This window comes from Notamacropus eugenii, chromosome 1 (genome assembly GCF_028372415.1).
Source record: "Notamacropus eugenii isolate mMacEug1 chromosome 1, mMacEug1.pri_v2, whole genome shotgun sequence".
Taxonomy (NCBI): domain Eukaryota; kingdom Metazoa; phylum Chordata; class Mammalia; order Diprotodontia; family Macropodidae; genus Notamacropus; species Notamacropus eugenii.
This window is the reverse complement of record NC_092872.1, coordinates 77,528,464-77,547,628: the sequence shown is the minus strand read 5'-3', so window position 1 is coordinate 77,547,628 and position 19,165 is coordinate 77,528,464. Positions and strand designations below refer to the sequence as shown.

The 19,165-nt window shown below is 39.2% G+C and overlaps 1 protein-coding gene across 3 annotated transcripts in view; it reads right to left on the bottom strand.

Annotated features, from left to right (window-relative positions):
• DNAI1 (dynein axonemal intermediate chain 1) overlaps nt 1-19,165 on the bottom strand; it is a 276,867-nt gene that overhangs the window by 172,925 nt on the left and 84,777 nt on the right. For all 3 annotated transcript variants that reach the window (XM_072606216.1, XM_072606224.1, XM_072606235.1), the window contains 2 exons: nt 13,083-13,142; nt 9,711-9,845 (listed from right to left, as the gene is read on the bottom strand). In XM_072606216.1, coding sequence (XP_072462317.1) covers nt 9,711-9,845; nt 13,083-13,142 — 195 coding nt within the window. The remainder of the gene's footprint in view (nt 1-9,710; nt 9,846-13,082; nt 13,143-19,165) is intronic.

The following is a 19,165-nucleotide window of genomic DNA, read 5'->3' as shown; positions in this document are numbered from 1 at the left end:
ACATTTTTTACTTTCTTTATTTTTCTTTATTTTTTTGTCTATGTTTTCTTTCATAACATGACTATTATGGATATGTTTTGCATGACCACACATATATAATCTATATCAAACTGCCTGCTTCTCAGTGGGGGTTAGGGGTGGGGGGGAGGAAGGAAAGGAAAGATTTGGAACTCAAAGTTGAAAACTGTTTTTACATATAACTGAGGAAAAATAAAATAATAAAAAAATACACAAAATAAAATACATAGGTTTACAAAAGAGTCACAAAATAGGACTCCAATCTTTTATCATGATTATTTGGACCAAGGATTTGTAACTCTCAATTTATGCTATCAATTTCTGATTATATTAATATGAGTCATGAAATTCTCATGTTTGTTTCCTTTTTTCCAATTTTTATGGCCTCTGACTAGGGATAGAAGGGACTTTTCCCACTAAGAGATTCCTAGATTTCTAGGTGTTAAATGACTGTCAGTCTGTTAACTAGCATTTACAAAGCACCTACTATGTGCTAGGCACTGTGCTATGCTGATTGCCTGGTGTCACTTTTTTTTTAGTCCCTGGATACCTTCAGGTTAAGAGAAAGATGGATCCCCAGTTCTCAGTCCAAAGGGAGAAGCTGCCACTGGATCTAGTATGACCTAGGACCAGGGAACAAATTGAACAAGATGCCCCTTTGGCCACTCTCCCTTCCTTCAAAAAGCAAACACCACAACATAAAACAGTCCTCTTGCTACCACATGATCAAGACCCTTTCTCCAGAAGCAGCAATGGGCAGATAGGAAGACATTTCTCTGAAAAGAGTGTTTCTGTTTCTTTGAGCAAAAACCGGAAAAAGAATCAGACTATAGAATCTTACTTTGGTGACAAAGAAGACCAAAATATACAAACAGAAAAAGACAACAAAGTCAAAGCTCCTACATCCAAAGCCTCCAAGAAAAATTCATAATTCAAGACCAATTCATAATTGGTCTCACGTCATGGAAGACCTTAAAAAGAATTTTGAAAATCAAGTAAGAGAAGTAGAGCAAAAATTGGGAAGAGAAATGAGAGTGATGAAAGAAAATTATGAAAAATGAGTCAACTGTTTGCTAAAGGGGACCAAAATTGCTGAAGAAAATAACACCATAAAAAGAGAATAATCCAAAGGGCAAAAGAGATCCAAAAAGGCAATGAGGAGAAAAATGTCTTAAAAAGCAGAATTGGCCAGATGCAAAAGGAGGTCCAAAAGCTCACTGAAGGAAATAATTCCTTAAAGATTTAGCAGAGGGAAGCTAATGACTTTATGATAAATCAAGAAATTATAAAACAAAACCAAAGGAATGAAAAAATAACAGACAATGTGAAATATCTCACTGGATAACTGACCTAGAAAATAGATCCAGGAGAGACAATTTAAAAACTCTGGGGCTACCTGGAAGCTACAATCAAGAAAAGAGCCTAGACATCATCTTCTAAGAAATTATCAGAGAAAACGGCCCTGATATTCAACAACCAGAGGGTAAAATAGATAGTGAAAGAACTCACTGATCACCTCCTGAAAGAGATCCAAAAAGAAAAACTCCTAGGAATATTGTAGCCAGATTCCAGAGTTCCCAGGTCAAGGAGAAAATATTGCAAGCAGTCAGAAAGAAACAATTCTAGTATTGTGGAAATACAATCAGGATAACACAAGATCTAGCAGCTTCTACATTAAGGGATCAAAGGACTTGGAATATGATATTCCAGAAGACAAAAGGACTAGGATTAAAACCAAGAATCACCTACCCAGAGAAACTGAATATAATACCTCAGGGGAAAAAATGGTCATTCAGTGAAATAGAGGACTTTTAAGCATTCTTGATGAAAAGACCAGAGCTGAATGGAAAATTTGACTTTCAAACACAAGAATCAAGAGAAGCATGAAAAGGTAAACAGGAAAGAGAAATGATAATGGACTAACTAAAGTTGAACTGTTTACATTCCTACATGGAAAGATAGTATTTTTAACTCTTGAGACTTTTCTCAGTATCTGGGTAGCTGGAGGGATTATGTCCATATAGACAGAGGGCACAGGGTTAATTGAATATGAAGGGATGATATCTAAAAAAATAAAATTAAGGGATAAATTCTGAAGAGCAATTTCAAACTATGCCCAAAGGGCTACAAAAATGTGTATACCCTTTTACCCAGCAATACTGCTTCTCGGACTGTATCCCTATAAGATCCTAAAAATGGGAAAGGGTCCCACATGTACAAAAATATTTATAGTAGCTCTCGTTGTGGTGGTCAAAAATTGGAAATCAAGGGAATGCCCATCAACTGAGTAATGGCTGAATAAATTGTGGTATATGAATGTAGTGGAATACTATTGTGCTGTAAGAAATGATGAACAGGAAGACTTCAGAGAGGCCTGGAAAGACTTGTATGAACTGATGCTGAGTGAAAGGAGCAGAACCAGGAGAACTTTGTACACAGCAATAACCACTGTGCGAGGCATTTTTCCGGTAGACTTAGAACTTCATTGCAATGCAAGGACTTAAAAAATTCCCCAATGGACTCTTGAAGCAAAATGCCTTCCACATCCAGAGAAAGAACTATGGAATTTGATCTCAGAATGAAGCAGACCATTTTATTTTATGTTATGTTTTGTTTTGTTTTATGATTTATCCCATTCATTTTAATTTCTTCTATGCAATATGACTAAGGTGAAAATGTATTTAATAGGAATGTATGTGTAAGAACCTATATGAAATTGTATGCCATCTCAGGGACAGAGTGGAGAGGAAGGGGGGAAAGAGGGAAAGGGAGGAGAAAAAAATCTAAGATATATGGAAGTGATTGTAGAACACTGAAAACAAATAAAATAATTTAAAAAATAAAATTGAAACAGAAAAAAAATTAAGGGGTGAGAAAGGAATATATTGGGAGAAGGAAAAGGAAAAATAAAATGGGGTAAATTATCTCTCACATAAAAGAGGCAAGAAAAAGTTTTTTCAATGGGGGAAAAAAGGAAGAAGTGAGAAAGAGTGAATGTTACTTTCATCAGATTTTACTTAAAGAGGGAATAACATGTACACTTAATTTGGTGTGAAAATGTATCTTATACTACAGGAAAGTAGAGGGGAAGGTGATAAGTGGGAGTGGATGACAGAAGGGAGGGAAAATGCAAGGGAGGGTAATTAGAAATAAACACTTTTGAGGAGGGACAGGGTCAAAAAAGAGAATAGAATAAATGGTGGGCAGGATAAGATGGAGGGAAATATAGTTAGTCTTTCACAACATGACTTTTATGGAAGCATTTTGCATGACTACACATACATTGAATTGCTTGCATTCTCAGTAGGGATGGGTGGGGAGGGAGGAAGGGAGAGAAGTTGGAACTCAAAGTTTTAAAAACAAATGTTAAAAATTGTTTTTACATGCAACTGGGGAATAAGATACTGGCAATGGGTTATAGAAATCTATCTTGCCCTACAAGGAAATAGAGGGGATGAGGATAAGAGAAGAGAGGGGTGTGATAGAAGGGAGGGCAGATCGGGGGAAGGAGTAATCAGAATGCATGATGTCTTGGGGTGAACAAAGGGTAGAGATGGGGAGAAAATTTGGAACTCAAAATCTTGTGGAAGTGAATGTTGAAAAGTAAAAATAAATTAATTAATCAAAAAAAATTAAAAAAAAAAAAAAGATTCACTTTCCCAAACTGGCACAAAGCATTCAGTTGCTTTTGCAAAATCTCTTCCACCCAGATCTAATTTCCCTTGGTATGACTGAAATATTGTACATGGGCTTGTCTACCCTGGTTTCTTGGGCAGAAACCTCTTAATAAAGACTTTCCCCCACAGGAGAGGAAGAAGAAAAATTTGAGATAACATTTTTTTACAAAATAAGAGTCATAGCAAGTATTGGAACTTTCCAAGAGATAAGCAGTTCAATATAGAGTGCCAGTCCTACAAATAAGTGGATAAGGAAGCAACCTACAGGATGAAATTTGGAACCATGAAAATCCTTCTGCTCCCAAATGTCTCTCACATAGGAGAAGTTTTCCATGTTTGCCTTCATTTGGGCTCTGTTTCTTTGGGTTAAAATACTATCAACTCATTAAAACCCAAATTATCTTAGGAAGGGTAAGGTGAGAAGCAATCACAAATCTTTAACATTTGAGTGGTAGCTACCATGTGACTGCTGCAAAGCAAGTACTGATAATGGAAAGCAAAGGGCATGGAACATAGTAGTCTTGAGCTCTGAGCAGTGAGGAGACAAAAGAAGAACAGTAGGCACTCATGGGCAAGTGTTGAGATGAAGTCCAGGAGATTGAAATAAAAGGTGGGAAGGTACCAAGAGTAACAATTCATCTACTTTACATTTTGCTGAAGGTCAGGCCTCCTTCTAGAGAACTGAGGCCTGAGAGGTAGGAACCAAGCCAAATGAAACGCCGAGTCAGAGAGAGGAGGTAGGATACTGATCACATCTATATACCCACCCATGCCTCAACTGAAAAAGGATAGAGTCTGATCAAATATAATAACGCTAATGGGATTGTTGATTCCTAACTCTCAGACCAAATGACAAGTTGACTTCTATCTGTTCAGCAGAAAGATGCCCAGACACCACCCCACCTAGATTGGATAGTTTGCCATTTAAAAGGCCTGCTTGGCAAGGATTTTCACACTAAGTTTCCCAACAAAGGCAAATTAAATTAGATACGACAATCAATTCATTACATGGTGCTTTGAACATAAATGTTTTGAATGTATGCCAATAGCAATTGCTCTGTTAGACCTTAGATATTTTGGTAGAATGTACTTTGTGGGGGGGTTAAGTGTTGGTTGGAAAGCATCTGCCACATCAAAATAGAAAATATAAGAAAAAAGAAAATAAATGTCTTGAGTTGGCAGTGATAAATGTCTCAGTATTTCTCTTCTAGTGATAAACCCACTACAATAAAATGGTACTTGGCTGTTTCCTTTCTCATATGGATTCATTTAATAAACAATTACTGACCAAATACTAATCACATTTAAGGTATTTTAAGGAATACAAAAATATATAAATTACAACTACCCCCAAGAAAACTTAGGCTAATAACAGGGATATAATATGCATGTAAGTAGTCAACAAGTACCAAAAAGGAGGCTGATAAAGCTCACAAGAGAGGCTGAGGGGATATGGTAAACTCAACATTTCTTTCCATGTCTGAACTCATCACCATCCCCCTTGCTCCCCCACCTGCTCCCCCACCTGCCCCTCCCCTTTCATATTCCTACTTCTCCTGTTGGCACCACCAATCCTCTTAGTCAGCCATCAATTAGGCTTGAGTCATCTTTGCCTCTTTCCTTTCCTTTAGCCCCCTGCCAGCTCAGCAGCTGCCAAGTGCTGTTGATTCTGTCTTGGCAATATTTCTTACATCCATCACATTACCTCCTTTCCACTCATGCTGCCAACACAACTAGTTCAGGCTCTAATTACCTATCACCTGGTCTACTGTAATAGTTTCCTAATTCCTCTGCTTCCAGGCTTTTCCCTCTGATGGAAGAGGATGTCCAATAGACATCTTAAACTCAATGTGTCCAAAATGGAAGTCATTCTCTTTCTCCCTAAGTCCTGCCCCTCCACTTTCCTTCCTTATTACTATAGATAGAAACACAATCCTCCCAGTTCCTCAGGACTGCAATGGGAGTGGGGGGTAATGGTAATTTAAATGGGAAGATCTTGCCTATTCATTAATAGGCCCATGTGGCCTGCTTAAATCACATGGAAGCCTAAGTCACATGTGGTGGGAGGAGCTTGCTGAACAGTCAAACAGGAGGGGTGGAGCAGAACTGGGAGGAAGTTGGTAAGAGCAGTTAAGGTGGAGGGAGGAGAAGATAGAAGCAGGCACAGATAGGCTCAAGAGTGTTTATTTTTGGGAAGGCCCTGGGGGGGCGGGGTTGTGTGTGTGTGGAGAGGGTGGGAGTTGGGGGGAAGGCTTGGGAATGGCTTTGTCCGCTGCAGTAATGTGTACTGACTTCATGGTTACTGTGATGGATTTGGCTTTCTGGTGTCTGGTGTCTGTTTTTCTTCTGCCTTCAATATGGAGAGTGTCGTATTTTGCAATTCAGAACTATGCAAGCATATTCTTAGTTGCTCTCAGTATATTGCCTTGGCGATGGGGGGGGGGGTGTCATCCTCAACTCCTTACTATCTCTCACCCCACCACATCCAATCTGTTGCTAAGCCCTGTCAGTTTTACTTTTGTAATATCTCTTGAAAACTCCCCCTTTTGTCCTCTGACACTGCCATCACTCTGACGAAATCCTCATTACCTTGTGCCTAGACTTGTGATAGCCTGGTCTGCCTGTCTCAAGTCTCTCCCCATTCTAATTCATCTTCCATTCAGCCACCAAAGTGATTTTCCTAAAGCACATGTCTGACCATGTCACTCCCCTACTCAATAAAACCCAATGCCTCCCTATTGCCTTTAGGATCAAACACAAAATGCTCTGTTTGGCATTTAAGGGCCTTCATCACCTAACCCCCTCCTACCTTTCCAGTCTTCTTATACCTAAGATAGAGCAGAGGAAGATGCTCAGTTTGAAGGCCACAAGACTTCCTAGGCCAGTGGTAAGTCCACTTTGGATCTGGGGTCCTGTTCTTCAGCAAAAGGTGACCACTTATGGTTCTGGGGAAGGTGACGACAAAGGTACTCCCATCTGGACACCCCTCTGAATAGTTGTGGGTCCTATAAATCCTGCACCTGAATGACTGAACGTTCCAGTGTGTATAATCATTCCAGAGAAAATGTTCATGCTTAAGAACCAGCGATTCCCTTTCCAAACCTGCCACAGAGCAGGAATCCATGGTCTCTTAGCTAGATCTCGAGGTGCATCTATGCATGAAGTACTGTCCTGCATCATCGTTGGATGCCCTTCTTTGTCCCTTTCCCTCAGTCAGTTCTGTAATTGGTAATGACTGAAAACAAAAGAAGAGCAATGAAGATACAGACAAATGTGTTCCTGGCCAAGTATCTTTTCCTGCAAACCTCTATGACAACTGTTCTAATGTCACATGGCCATATCTGCTGATCTTCAGGTGGCCAACAGACCCTTTCAGAGGAGGTCATTCAGTCCTCATTTATTTGAGAAGCGCTTCTCCTGCTCTGCCTAAAGGCCACAAGTCTCTACTGTGATTCTGAAAGAATCAGTCAGGTCCCATTTTTGCTCCTGATGTATTTCTGGAGGCTGAGGGATAAAGTGGATTACTGTAACATAAATCATATATTTTCTTAATAGGGATGAAGTGATCATTTGGAGTTGTGTTCTTGGCCAACAACTCAACTTCAAACAAATAATTTTTAAAAAATCATAATCAGAAAAGCAAATACACAAATAATATAATAAAAAGGATGCTCTGAGTCCTGTAAAGTAGGCAGAAAGGTTCTGTACAAAGTGACTAGGCAAGAGGCTTAATATACTCTAAAATGAATATAACGAACACTCTGCTGCAGCATTAACTTCACCTAAAATTAATATGCTGTTATAATCAAATTGAAACATTGAACTAACGACAGTAGTTTTGTTTGCCTTCTGAAATTTTACGAGGTCTTTTGAGGAATGATTTTGCTATTTTTCATTCAATAAATTTCCCTTTTTCAGAAGAATCACTCCAAAGCATTCTATTAACCAGGCGCTCAACAACGTTTCTTGGTGCTGATGATGGTGGCCGTGTTTCTCCCACTGCAGAGTAATTTTCAAAGTAAGGGGACTCAGCCTTTCTCCCCTTGACCCTTCTCCTATATCAGTTTATTGAGCACTACAAGTACATCTCCTCATCAGCAGACCAAAGAAAGGTTGTCAGGAAACAGGTAAGTGCTGTTAAGTCTCTCCTTGTTGACTGCTCTCCTAGCACTTTACTTTTCATTGGGAAGCCCAGAACACAATGACCAAGTCATTAGCCAGACTTTCTGAACGGAGATCAGTCATATAATCACGAAGATTGCTGAAAGAGCTCCTGCCTCCTATGTCCCAGGAATCAAGAGCAGAGGTATAGCTGATAAGGAACTAGCAATGAATAAGTGGAAAAGGGTATTTAAATAAGGGAAAGTAAGAACTACCTTAAAAACCCCTCTTAAAGCCACAAGTCACCCCCTCTCCCCTCCCAAAATATACTTCTAATATCTCCCAAGCACTCAGGAATCTACAATAAACACAGTGGAAATGAAGACCATCATTAAAGGTTGCTGAGAAAGCTTCTTTATCCCAGTAAATGTTACTACTGCAGGCAGACAGCAGCTATTAGGTGTAGTGTGCTCAGAGGGCAGATAAAAGGGGCCTTAGGTACAGCTGCTGTGTTCATCCTTCAGCCTCAAAGAGGACATTGGGAAGATGAGGACATGACTTGCAGCTGACTTTGGTTTGAGTGAGGGAGAGCTGTGCAAAGTCACCAGCCTCACTTTCTCCTCCTGAGCCATCTGGTTCCAGTGACCAGACATTCATAAGGACAAATGGAGATGGCCCAGGATGCAATGGGAGACCCTGACCCTTTTAGGCTAAGGTCTTTTTCAGGTTCTCACTTTGAGTGAGGTAATGCCCATTCATTGAAAAGTCCTCTTTAAGAAGTGAGTCAAGGGATGGCCCCTTTACCAAAAAAAAAAAAAAAAAAAATCAAACTGGGAGGGGAGGATCCTCAGGGTTGCTGGCCAAAAGAGAAACTGTTACTATTTCAGGACTAAGACAATCCCCTGTGCATATAACTGAGATTTTGAGTCTTCAATCAAGGAGCATTTATTAAGCACCTTCTATATGCCAGGCACTGTGCAAGTTACCAGGGTTTCACTGAAATATATGTAACTTGATTTGCCACAAATTATGTGGGACAAAATATTAAATTCTCTGAGATTAAAAATGCATATATATAAAAATGTGTCCCTCGTTGTCTTCCTCACTTTAGGTGAGTTTCCACTTACTCCTGGCTCTCAGTACAGGGTCTCTGGGCTTCTGCAATAGGATTGACTACCCTGTTCCACCTTCTTTTCCCCTACAGTCCTAAATCCTTGCTGGCCCTAACACTGCTTCCCCTCCTTTATTTGAACTTCAAAAGGTAGAACACTGGAGAAGGTATCCAAATCTCTCTGTGACCTCTATCATGCTATCTGTTAATCTTATTTCCAACACGCAAACATTTGTTTTAGTAAAAAGTATTCCAAAACTCAAGAGGGATCAAGTTGTCTAATCTCTAAAGATTCACAGAAAGTCAGGATCCTGCCCTGGGCCTTAGCCCTCAGTGGGTCACAGTCAATCTCTAGGGCCATCAATCAGCTCATACTCTCAGAGTCCTTGGAGGGGATTCAGGCTTCTATCCCAGGGCTCTTTCATCTTCCTCCCCTTACTAAACCTCTGAAATTCCTGAATTCCAGGACTTGAGCTGGCTTGGCTCCCTGTGGTCAGCCTGTTTTTATCCCTCTTTCTGCTGCTATCGCCTCTGAGTCCTCTTTTTCTGCATCTACTTCCCTCCTCTTATTCCTCCTTTCATAGCTGCACAATTCAGATTACAAGGTGCATTTCTGAGAGTTTACTCAACAAGGAAAAACTGGTTGGGTCCACATAGTAGGCAACAAATGCTGGCTTGTTTTGTCTGTTTCTGCAGCTGGGCACCAGCATCGTCACCGTTTTGGTCACTGCTGAACCAAAGGAAAAAAAGACAAACCGAAAAGCATTCAGAAAGGACAGAAGGCTTTGAGACCTACTCAGTACCTGGGATTCCAGGGATATCGATTTCCTCATCATTCTCTTCCCAAGTTTTTTAGCCACTGGGCCTTTTGCCTTCTCCTTCTCCTTGCTCTTTTCTTGTTTCTCCAGTTCATCCATATACGCATCATAGATCTCCCACTGGACAAGAGAGAATGAAGACAGAAATTACACTTGGAATGAAATGTAATTTTAAAATAACCTCAGAACTGGGACTCCCTCATTAAGTAAACCAAGTGCCATTTAGTGACACTCAGCTGAAACCAGGCACTGACCATGTTTAAAACCACTTGGTCCCATCAGTAGGTAGCAGGAAATGGAACAAATTATCTCACAGTAGTACAACATTTTTTTAAAGCTCTCATTCTCTTTGGTAATTTGTAGGACTTTGAATGTGATGATTTTTTTAAAAAAAATCCTTTCCTTGGAGGATGGAACAAAATGAGGGCTTCACTCCTACCTTGGCTTTCTTGGTCTGTGTTAGAAAGCGATATTACTATCTCTACTTTTCAGTATAGATCTGAAAGTGGAGTGAGAGAAAACAAGGGTAAATTAGAGGGGTCAGTGTTGTTTAGTAGACACAACTATGGCCTTGGAGTGACCTTGGTCAATCACTTCTTTCTGAGCCTTACTTTCCTCATCTGTAATAATAATAACCAGCATTTAAAGAGCACTTTAAGGTTTTTAGCACTGAAACAACCCTGGCGGGGGGGGGAGGTGCTACTATTATCCCCATTTTGCAGATGAGGAAACTGAGGCAGAGATGAAGTGACTTGTAGATTTGAACTCAGGTCTTCCTGAGTCTAGGCCCAGAGCTCTATCACTGTGCCACCAACCCAGCTAACTAATTAGCATCTGTAGGATAAGGGGATCTGGACAACTTTAGGCTCCCTTGTGACTCTAAGAATCCTATGTACCATCAAATGATGCATATAGCACAGAATGGCAAGGGCATCCTTGTGAATGACAGTGAATGATGGTGAGTGCAGCTCAAGAGCTGGTGAATATCTGCAGGAACTGGAAGAAATGCACGCTATTTACTGCAGTGAATCAAGGGCCTGGGCCTCCCCACGTCAGTCCTCTACCACAAGAATAACACAGGCTGGGGACACTGCATGATGCAGCAGCAGCAAACCATGGGGTGTCTTCATGGGGCGACTGCTGCTTGGGATGCCAAACTCTTGACTTCCTCTAGATCTCTTATATTAATGTTGCCTTCATAATTATTCCCGACTTTCTTTCCCCTAGGAGCCTAAGTAGGAAAAGGTGAGGGCAGGGAGAAAAAAGAAGAGGGGAAATACAGTACTTGTACGGACTGCAGAAGAGTCAGGGTTGCCACTTCATTTATTTTTTATCTGTTTGAATATTTACTGATTCATTAATCCATTCATTCATGTATTTATGTATCCATTCATTCATGTACTTATATATTTGTTGGTCTCTCTCCCTCTATCTACTTAGAAAGGGGCCTTCGCAGGCCCAGCCTCACCCTCATCTCCTTAGAGCTCTAACCTGCTTGGTTTCCAGTCTGGCCTGGTTTTTCCTTCCATAGGGTTCCCCATATCAATGCTGAACTTAGTGCTGAAGCCCAGAGGCGCAGCCCACATCAGTTCAGAGCTCCCAAGTTCAAGCTCCGTACTCTAATGATATGTGCCACCATACTAGGTGAGGGTCACATGTTCAAAATCTCAGGATCAGCTAAAGAGACAAAGACGACTGTCTAGTGCTTTAAGGCTTATAGAGTGCTTTACTATACGTTATCTCCTTTGATCTTTTTAACAATACAGTGAGGTAGGACTGTTGGAACTACTGTATCTGTTTTACAGAGGAGGAAACTGAAGCTCAGAGAGGTCAAATGATTTGCTGGTGGCCACACAGTAAGTGAGCTTTGAAGGCAGGATTCGAATCCAAGTCTCCCCTCATTCTAATTCCAGGCTTCATTGGTAGAAAGGCAGGGAATAAGGCAAGTTCAAGATGTACACCATTTTGGACACTCTCTAACCTCAAAGGATTAATAAACCATTACCAGACATATCTCCTTGAAATTCAGGAAACCCTCTGAGGGCAGGGTCCATGGCAGTGTTTTCTGTGGCATATATATTTTCATGTGTTGTTGCTGTCCTTGTTTTGTCGTGTCTGATACTTCATTACCCCATGGACCATAGCATGCTAGGCCTTTCTGTCCTCCACTATCTCTTAAAGTCTGTCCAAGCTCATTTTTGTTATTTCCATGACACCCTCTATCCATCTCATCTTCTACTGTCCCTTTTTCCTTTAATTTTCATGTGTATTAATTAACAATCATCTTTAAAACTTCATCATTTTTTGGAATGAACTGTTTTGAACCAGCAGGACATGAGAAATCAGTCCTCTGAGCTAAATTCTTTCCACCATCATATATCTAATTTCAAATCCTCATTTTGACATCTTTTTCTGAAATCCTATTCCCTACATTTTAAAAACATCTACTACCATCCCAAGTGCCTTGGAATCAAATCTAAATCAAAGCCATCCTTAGTCTTGTGCTAAGCCCCTTGTGAGTCCTCCTTGTGAAAACATCAGAGGGTACCTGGGTTCTAGTCTCTAGGACCTTCTAAGGTTATTTGCCATTCCTATTGCCCCAAAATAAACATTTCACAAATACCCAGTGAAATAAATATGGAGATGTGGCAGGATAATAACTTTGGTTTCATTTTGCAAAGGAAGAAAAAATAATGCCACTCTGCAGAAACTGCTGTAAAGACAAACAGAAGGCTCAAAGATGTCTTGCTTGCACTTTTCCTAAATGTATTCATCTAAAACCTAAGTTATGGTGTGATTTATGGAGCAATTTGGTTCTCAGAATCTTTCCATCATCTCATTACCAGAAAAACTTCCTTCAGCCTAGAAGACATTAGCACATTACCCAGGACTTCAATTTCATCCTCTGATCTCTGGTTAAGACATAATCAAGAGCAATGCTTTTCAGTGTCACTTTTTCCAAGCCAACCTCAGGGCTTATGATAGGAATGTAATTGAATAACTTCATACACATAAATGAATTTCTACATTTGCTTAAATACCATGGCACCATGTGGGAACTGGAATCAAGAAGAGCAAAACGAATCCATAGAGTGATTTAAGTACCAGAGCACCCAGATTACACATTAATGCCACCGCAAAGGCAGAGGGGGACAAAGTCTGAGTGGGCTGGGTTTGCAGTATATTTAAGAACACCAAGAGGGCTGCAGTTATCCTCCAGTTCACAAAGTGTGAAATAGAGACACGGGAAGGCAAAATGATTTCTACGTTAGAGCAGGGAAGAGTAGGGAGCCACTTGACTCCCAGGCCATTTTATATTAATTAGGCCACACTCCATCCCACCGAAAGGGGGTTTACCTGATTAGCTGTGGCAGAGAAGTTTGCTCTAGGCGGGGGTTCCATTTGACATTCTCGGTCCTGGAGAAAAAAATGATAAGAAGTACATCTGAAGTCCTTAAAAACTTCTAACATTTACAGAAAAAAATAGAACACTGTCCAGGCATAGTTAGAATAGAGAATGAACTCATGGGAAATATGGCTGGAGAGGACAGATGGAATAACCAGCATAGTTTTTTTCTGTTCAGATTTCTAAATTTTCTCCTACCTCTAAGACCGGAACAATTTTAAAATTTCCAAAAAAAGGTGTCATTAGAAAGCAGGCTGAGAGAAACACAGCATGGCATTCTTCAACAAGGAACAGGCTCAAGGCTGGATGGTAGAAATTCCCAGGGGGGGTCAAATGATGAGGTACAGTCCTAAAGAACTTCCCCTAAGTCCAAATTTTCAAAGGAGAGCCTTCTAGATCAGAGGTGTCCAACACAGAGCCAGCTGGCCTTACGTGGTCACAACTTTTCCAAGTGTCCCCTGAACTAACTGAAAATGTAATTGGAAAATCTTTAATAAAATAAGCAATAATAAATAAAACACGGAAAATAATATATTTGAAAACTAAGTTACCATGCAGCCTAAAAGAATGCTCATGTTCAGATCAGTGGCCCCGATTCTATTGGAGTTGGATACCACTGACATAGATACTGACCTTCGATGCTCTTGGGGCCATCTCTGCTCTGTTTCAGGAATCCTAGGACTCCACAGAGGGTAACTTGGCACTCTTACCATTCAAATGACCCCATCACAGCAGTGTGATTCCCTCTGGAGGAGTAGTCAACACACTACTTTCTTACAGGTTTCCCCGCCTCTACTTTTCCCTGCCTTCAATCCATTTTTTATATCATATTTCTTATATCACTGCCAGATTAATCTTCCTAACACCTCAGGTTTCACACATCATTCCCTTGCTCAAAATCCTGTGGGCAACAAAAGAAGGAATTCTGTTTTCACAGGATTAAAATTCTTCCCAGCTTTGAGTGCTAACAGAATGTAAGTCAGAGGTGGCTAGTTCTAGTCAGAGCTGTGACCTAGCAGAAACAGGCTTTTGATCAGGTAACAAGGTCAGAAGCTTGTATGCAAGCTTAATGAGCTGTTTGAAAGGGAACCTATCAGGGAAGAGAACATGAAGGGAGATGTCCAGGAGGCTGCATCTATCTAGCCAATGGAGAGCCAGGCAGGAAATTCTAATTGGGAACCACGTAAAAAATGTCTCATTTGTCTGAGCAAGAGTCCTCTCCATTAAGGAGAGACCTGTTCACTAGGAACGTAGAATAACTGGCTAAAACAAAATGAGAACTTTCCTGGCTTCACAGTGAGTGTTTTTCTTTGTTTAGAGAAAGCACTTTTCTCCCAATCTGGGACTTCATCAGGGGAATCTAGCATCATAAATGGAGAACCCCATTATGGAGAACGAGAGGTGCCCGTTGGTATTCAATGGTCCGAATATCCACAGGTGGAGTTTCCTCTCTTTAGACTGCCAACTTTCCCAGACTATTTTTGGAATCACTGTGAGACTGGGAATGTGGGTAAAATAATAAGAGACATATATCCGTGACAACCAGGAGACCCTGTACACAGGTCAAAGTGAGAAAATTGACTATTTAAGTATCACTTTGATGGTTGGAGTATCCTACAGGTCTGAGAGTGGTTCTGGTAAAGGTGAACAACCTGAAGGAAGGTGGCTTATCCCGGGCCTGTGAGAACAGAATGGAGAAGCCACAGTGAGATTGTAACATAAAAAGGTCTCAGTCCAGGGAAATAGGATGGGAACTAGGAAAGAAAGGCATCCCTCCTAAAATAGGCCCTTAGTGGAGGGTATGGAAATATCTTAGCATGTCCATGGTGCTTGAGGTGGCAGAGATCTCAGAAAGGATATCCTTTTGAAATGGGCTAAAAGTCAGAGAAATGGCAACTCTGAGTTTTCTTTTGACTGGTCTGAATTCAAATTCTAAATTGGTTTTTCATGCATGCTATTTTGTCAAAGGTTTTGTCTAATGTCTTACGTGTGTGTTTGAGAAACGTTTCATGTTTTGTGGTGGGAAATTTCTAAGGTCTGTAATTAGAGAAAGAGAACATTGGGAGAGAATTCCCCCCTTGGGCTTTCAGCAGGAAGTTAAGATTCTTTTCTGTTGGGTTCCAGCACTGGTCAAATTGGAACATCAGACTAAAAGTTAAATAATAAATAGCCAGCAGCTTTTTAGAATTAACTGACAGAGAATCAGAACCCAAGCAGCCCAGAGGAAGCAGGGGCTGAGAAGGAAAATAAGGCAAAATTGCAAAATAAGGGGAGAAACATGGTTCTCTTGGTGTATAAACTGTTAACATTTAACTTAATTATTAGTTGTTATTTTTTAAGGTACAGAGAAGCTGGGTGAAATTGGTAAGTATTTAATTTATTTGAAATGTAAAGGAGGATGGGAGTGGTCAGAGTGGGGTTCGGGAAGGTAGAATAGAAAAAGGAAGAATTTGGGTGGGACAGCAGCTACTTGGTCCAGGGGTTCTTAGCCAATCCCTTCCCCCATCTTATTTCAGAAGATTTGGGAATGTTAGGAAGTGTAAGGTCAGGAGCACTGAAAAGGAAAATTTGCAGCCTGATTTAATGATGGAAAGTTAGAAAGGATTATGTCTATCCCCTTCTAGGACAGATTTCTGGGAAAGTTTTATTGAATCAATATTGGTATTGATCACAGTAAAGATATTGGTTCAATTAATTATTAAATTCCAAAAACTTCTGCTTGGGAGGAAAGCAGACCACATCTAGTTCAAATTCTTTAGGCCTTTTGTCTGGGCTAAACCCCTTAGCTAATCTGATTCAAGCCTTTTTGTAAAACCATCTCCGAAGGACAGGAGTTACCAGTCGAAATGCTGAAGTGGAGGAGGGGTTGTTCAAAGCTGAGAATATACAGTCATGTGTCTTTTTGGGGGAAATGTGTAAATTTGTGGATAATACTTCCTTTTAAAAGGCCAGAGGTATTGGACTTAAGTATGTGTGTGTGTACATACATACCAATACACATGCAGTTATGTAATTAAAATGTTTACATATTGTTATTTGGCCTTATAAAGTGCTTGACACAAGGACAGGCATATGTTAGAAATAACATTATCATTCTCCCTCTAAGGTAATTGTTCCATACCTGATAACTTTGAAATGGGTTTTAAATACCAAAAGTAGTAAGATCAGTAATTTCTAGAAATGCAATTGATATCATCTGAAGTTACTGTCTGTGTTATTACTATATTTCTAAACTGTATTGTATTTCTAAAGTTCTCTTTGAGGTAGAAATGGTATTAAAGCAATTTTAAAATCTGGATTTTGTTGCTTATGAATGGGTTTTTTAAAAGAATGTGATAAAATTTGATAGTTTGAAACTGTTATATTTGGTCATAAATGAGTAATAATAATATTAATAGCAGATTTTCCATTTTGAAATCTTGGCTATTATAAAAATATATTTAGTGGTTTAGCGTGATAGTTTCCAAGTGTTAGTGATAAGATGAATAATTCTCTGTGCAAGATGATTTGGAAATGCATTCACCTAAATTGATAAAGGGTTGCTTCAAGTTTTAAATATATAATAAACTTTTATAATAATAAAAAATATAATAATATATTGTTGAAAAAGCAATTTCTCTTATCTAAATGTTGTTATACTAGGAATTGCATTGTTAAAAAAAAGAGATGGATGGGTTAAAAAGCTGTTAAGTCATTCTAGTCTGAAGTACTGTAATTTAAGAAATCATAAACTTCCAAGTTTTATCTTTATTTTAAAGGAAGTTTTACTTAAAATTGTTTTTGCCATAAATCAAGTCATTTACAAAAGTATGCTTGTAAAAGAAAACTTGGTAATTATACAAAAGTCTTATTTAAGATCTTTTCTCATAATTTTTGTTAATTAGATTCAAGAGGGTTTTGTGATCAATTGTAAACTGTTTTTAAGAAAGGAAAATTTTTTTTATGAAGAAATGTTTTGTAAAATCTTTTGTATGATTTTTAGGTCTACCAAATTTCTATTTGTAATTTGTTGTAATAACTTGATACTAAAGTTTTATTCAAACCTACTGTGAATTTTCTGAGTTTTGGGGGTGAATGCCTGATATTTGAGGAGTTCAGGTGAAGTGTAAACAGTCACAGGGTTTTTCTATTTATTTCAGATCAGATTAGGAAGAGAGAACTTTTTTTACTTTTCCCCACCAGGCAAAAGGGAAGAAGAGGGAGGGGCAACTGCTGGAGCTGGAAAAGCCTGGAAGCATCACCCTAAAGGCAGGAGGCTAGAAAGCAGCACGCCTCAGATTTGGATAAACTTGCTTTGTAGTCTCTACGTAAAATACATCCAACAAAACTGAAGTGTATCAAATTGGTACTCTTGTATAGTCTGGTGAAAGATAAAATCCCCAGAATAGAATATTCTTTCTAAATGTTATGGGAATAATTAAAGGAAAAGAAACAAAGGTACAAACACAATGTTGAATCATTATCCCATAGACTAAGGCTGGGACTCAACTTAAAGTTAACTATAATAAAGGTGTATCTGTACAGAATAAGGTCCTTGCACGTTTCCAAGTGATAGTAGAACCATTGGGTATTGATACAATTGACTGAATTAATCACTGAGACTAAACCAGAGACATCTTCAGTTTGGGGAAAAGAATTCCAGAAGTTTCTTAGAGGGGGGAATACTTTTGCACTAATGGAAAAGCTAAATGTTTCTGTTTTGATGTGAATCCATTCCATGACATAAACATAAGATGAAGTTAGTGTTTGAATTTATCATATGTGTATCTCATTCTTTCAGACTGAGCATGGTTACAGAATGGCAGAGAAGCTTGGGAAACAGATGCAAATCTATTAGGGCAATTACTTATGATCTTAATGGTAAATTTGATTTTATGATGTTATTTAATTAGGAATAGAACAAGTGTAGAAATATATGCAAGCTACTTAAGGTTCACTTTAAAGATGTTCCTCAACCAATGTGAAATTTTAGTCATATCTGAAACGGATTATTGGAGCTTGCTAGTTTAATATTTTATGGGACTGTTAACTGACTGTTTTTCTGAGTCTAACTCCAGGTATGGATAAGAAAGGCTATCTGAGCCACTGAACTACAAAAGGGTGAGCTCATGGGAAGGCTGGGAGAATGATGTCTGTCAGAGCTGAGGCAGGATTCTCCTGACTCAATTTCTTCCACTGACACCTGGCTAAATGCCAGTTGGCAATTTACACAACTTCTGCCTGGAATTGACATGGAGTTAGGGAAACGCTGCAACCTTACTTTAGCTATGTCCCTACTCTAAACGGCAAATTCCTATAATCAAAAGTTTTGTAAGCATAATAATAGATCTATTACATAATAGGTTGGTTAGGGAAGATCTGAAGTTACTATAGTAAGATTAAGCTATTAGGTTTAGGATTTTAGACCAACTATTTGGCCTTGACATTTGTTACTGGTATATATACATATATATGTATGTGTGTATGTATATGTATGTATATATGTATATACCAATACATATATACAGGAATATATGTATTCCTGTACAAATTAGGGTCCTTTAATCCTTAGTAACAGTATGAAGACAATCAGTTCAGGGGCTTTTGGAATCAGCATATTATTCTCGTCTCAGTTTTGTTATAATTAGTTTACGTCAACAGAAGAATAGTTTGTGGTCTATCTTGTAAATGCTTTAAAGAAGCATAATGTGACCAGAAGCTGAAATTGTTTTAAGATCTGATATATACTGAGTTAAAATTGATTACTCAATGTATTTGTGTAGGTATTGGGGCCTGTTATTAATTCCTTAGTGAAATCTCCTCCTCTTGATGGGGGAACGGAGAATGGCCAATTGGCCAAGGTTGCAATTTTGATTTTATAAGGATAGCAGTTTTGTAGAAGAATGGAATCTGGGTTTCTACAGGAAGGTGATGGGAAGATGCTGAGATGCTGTGCTGAAGATGGCTTAAACGAGCATCCAGACCAGAAAACTGCATTAAATGATGTTCCCCTAGACTGCTGTATGAGATGAAACTTCTAAATGGACAATTTATT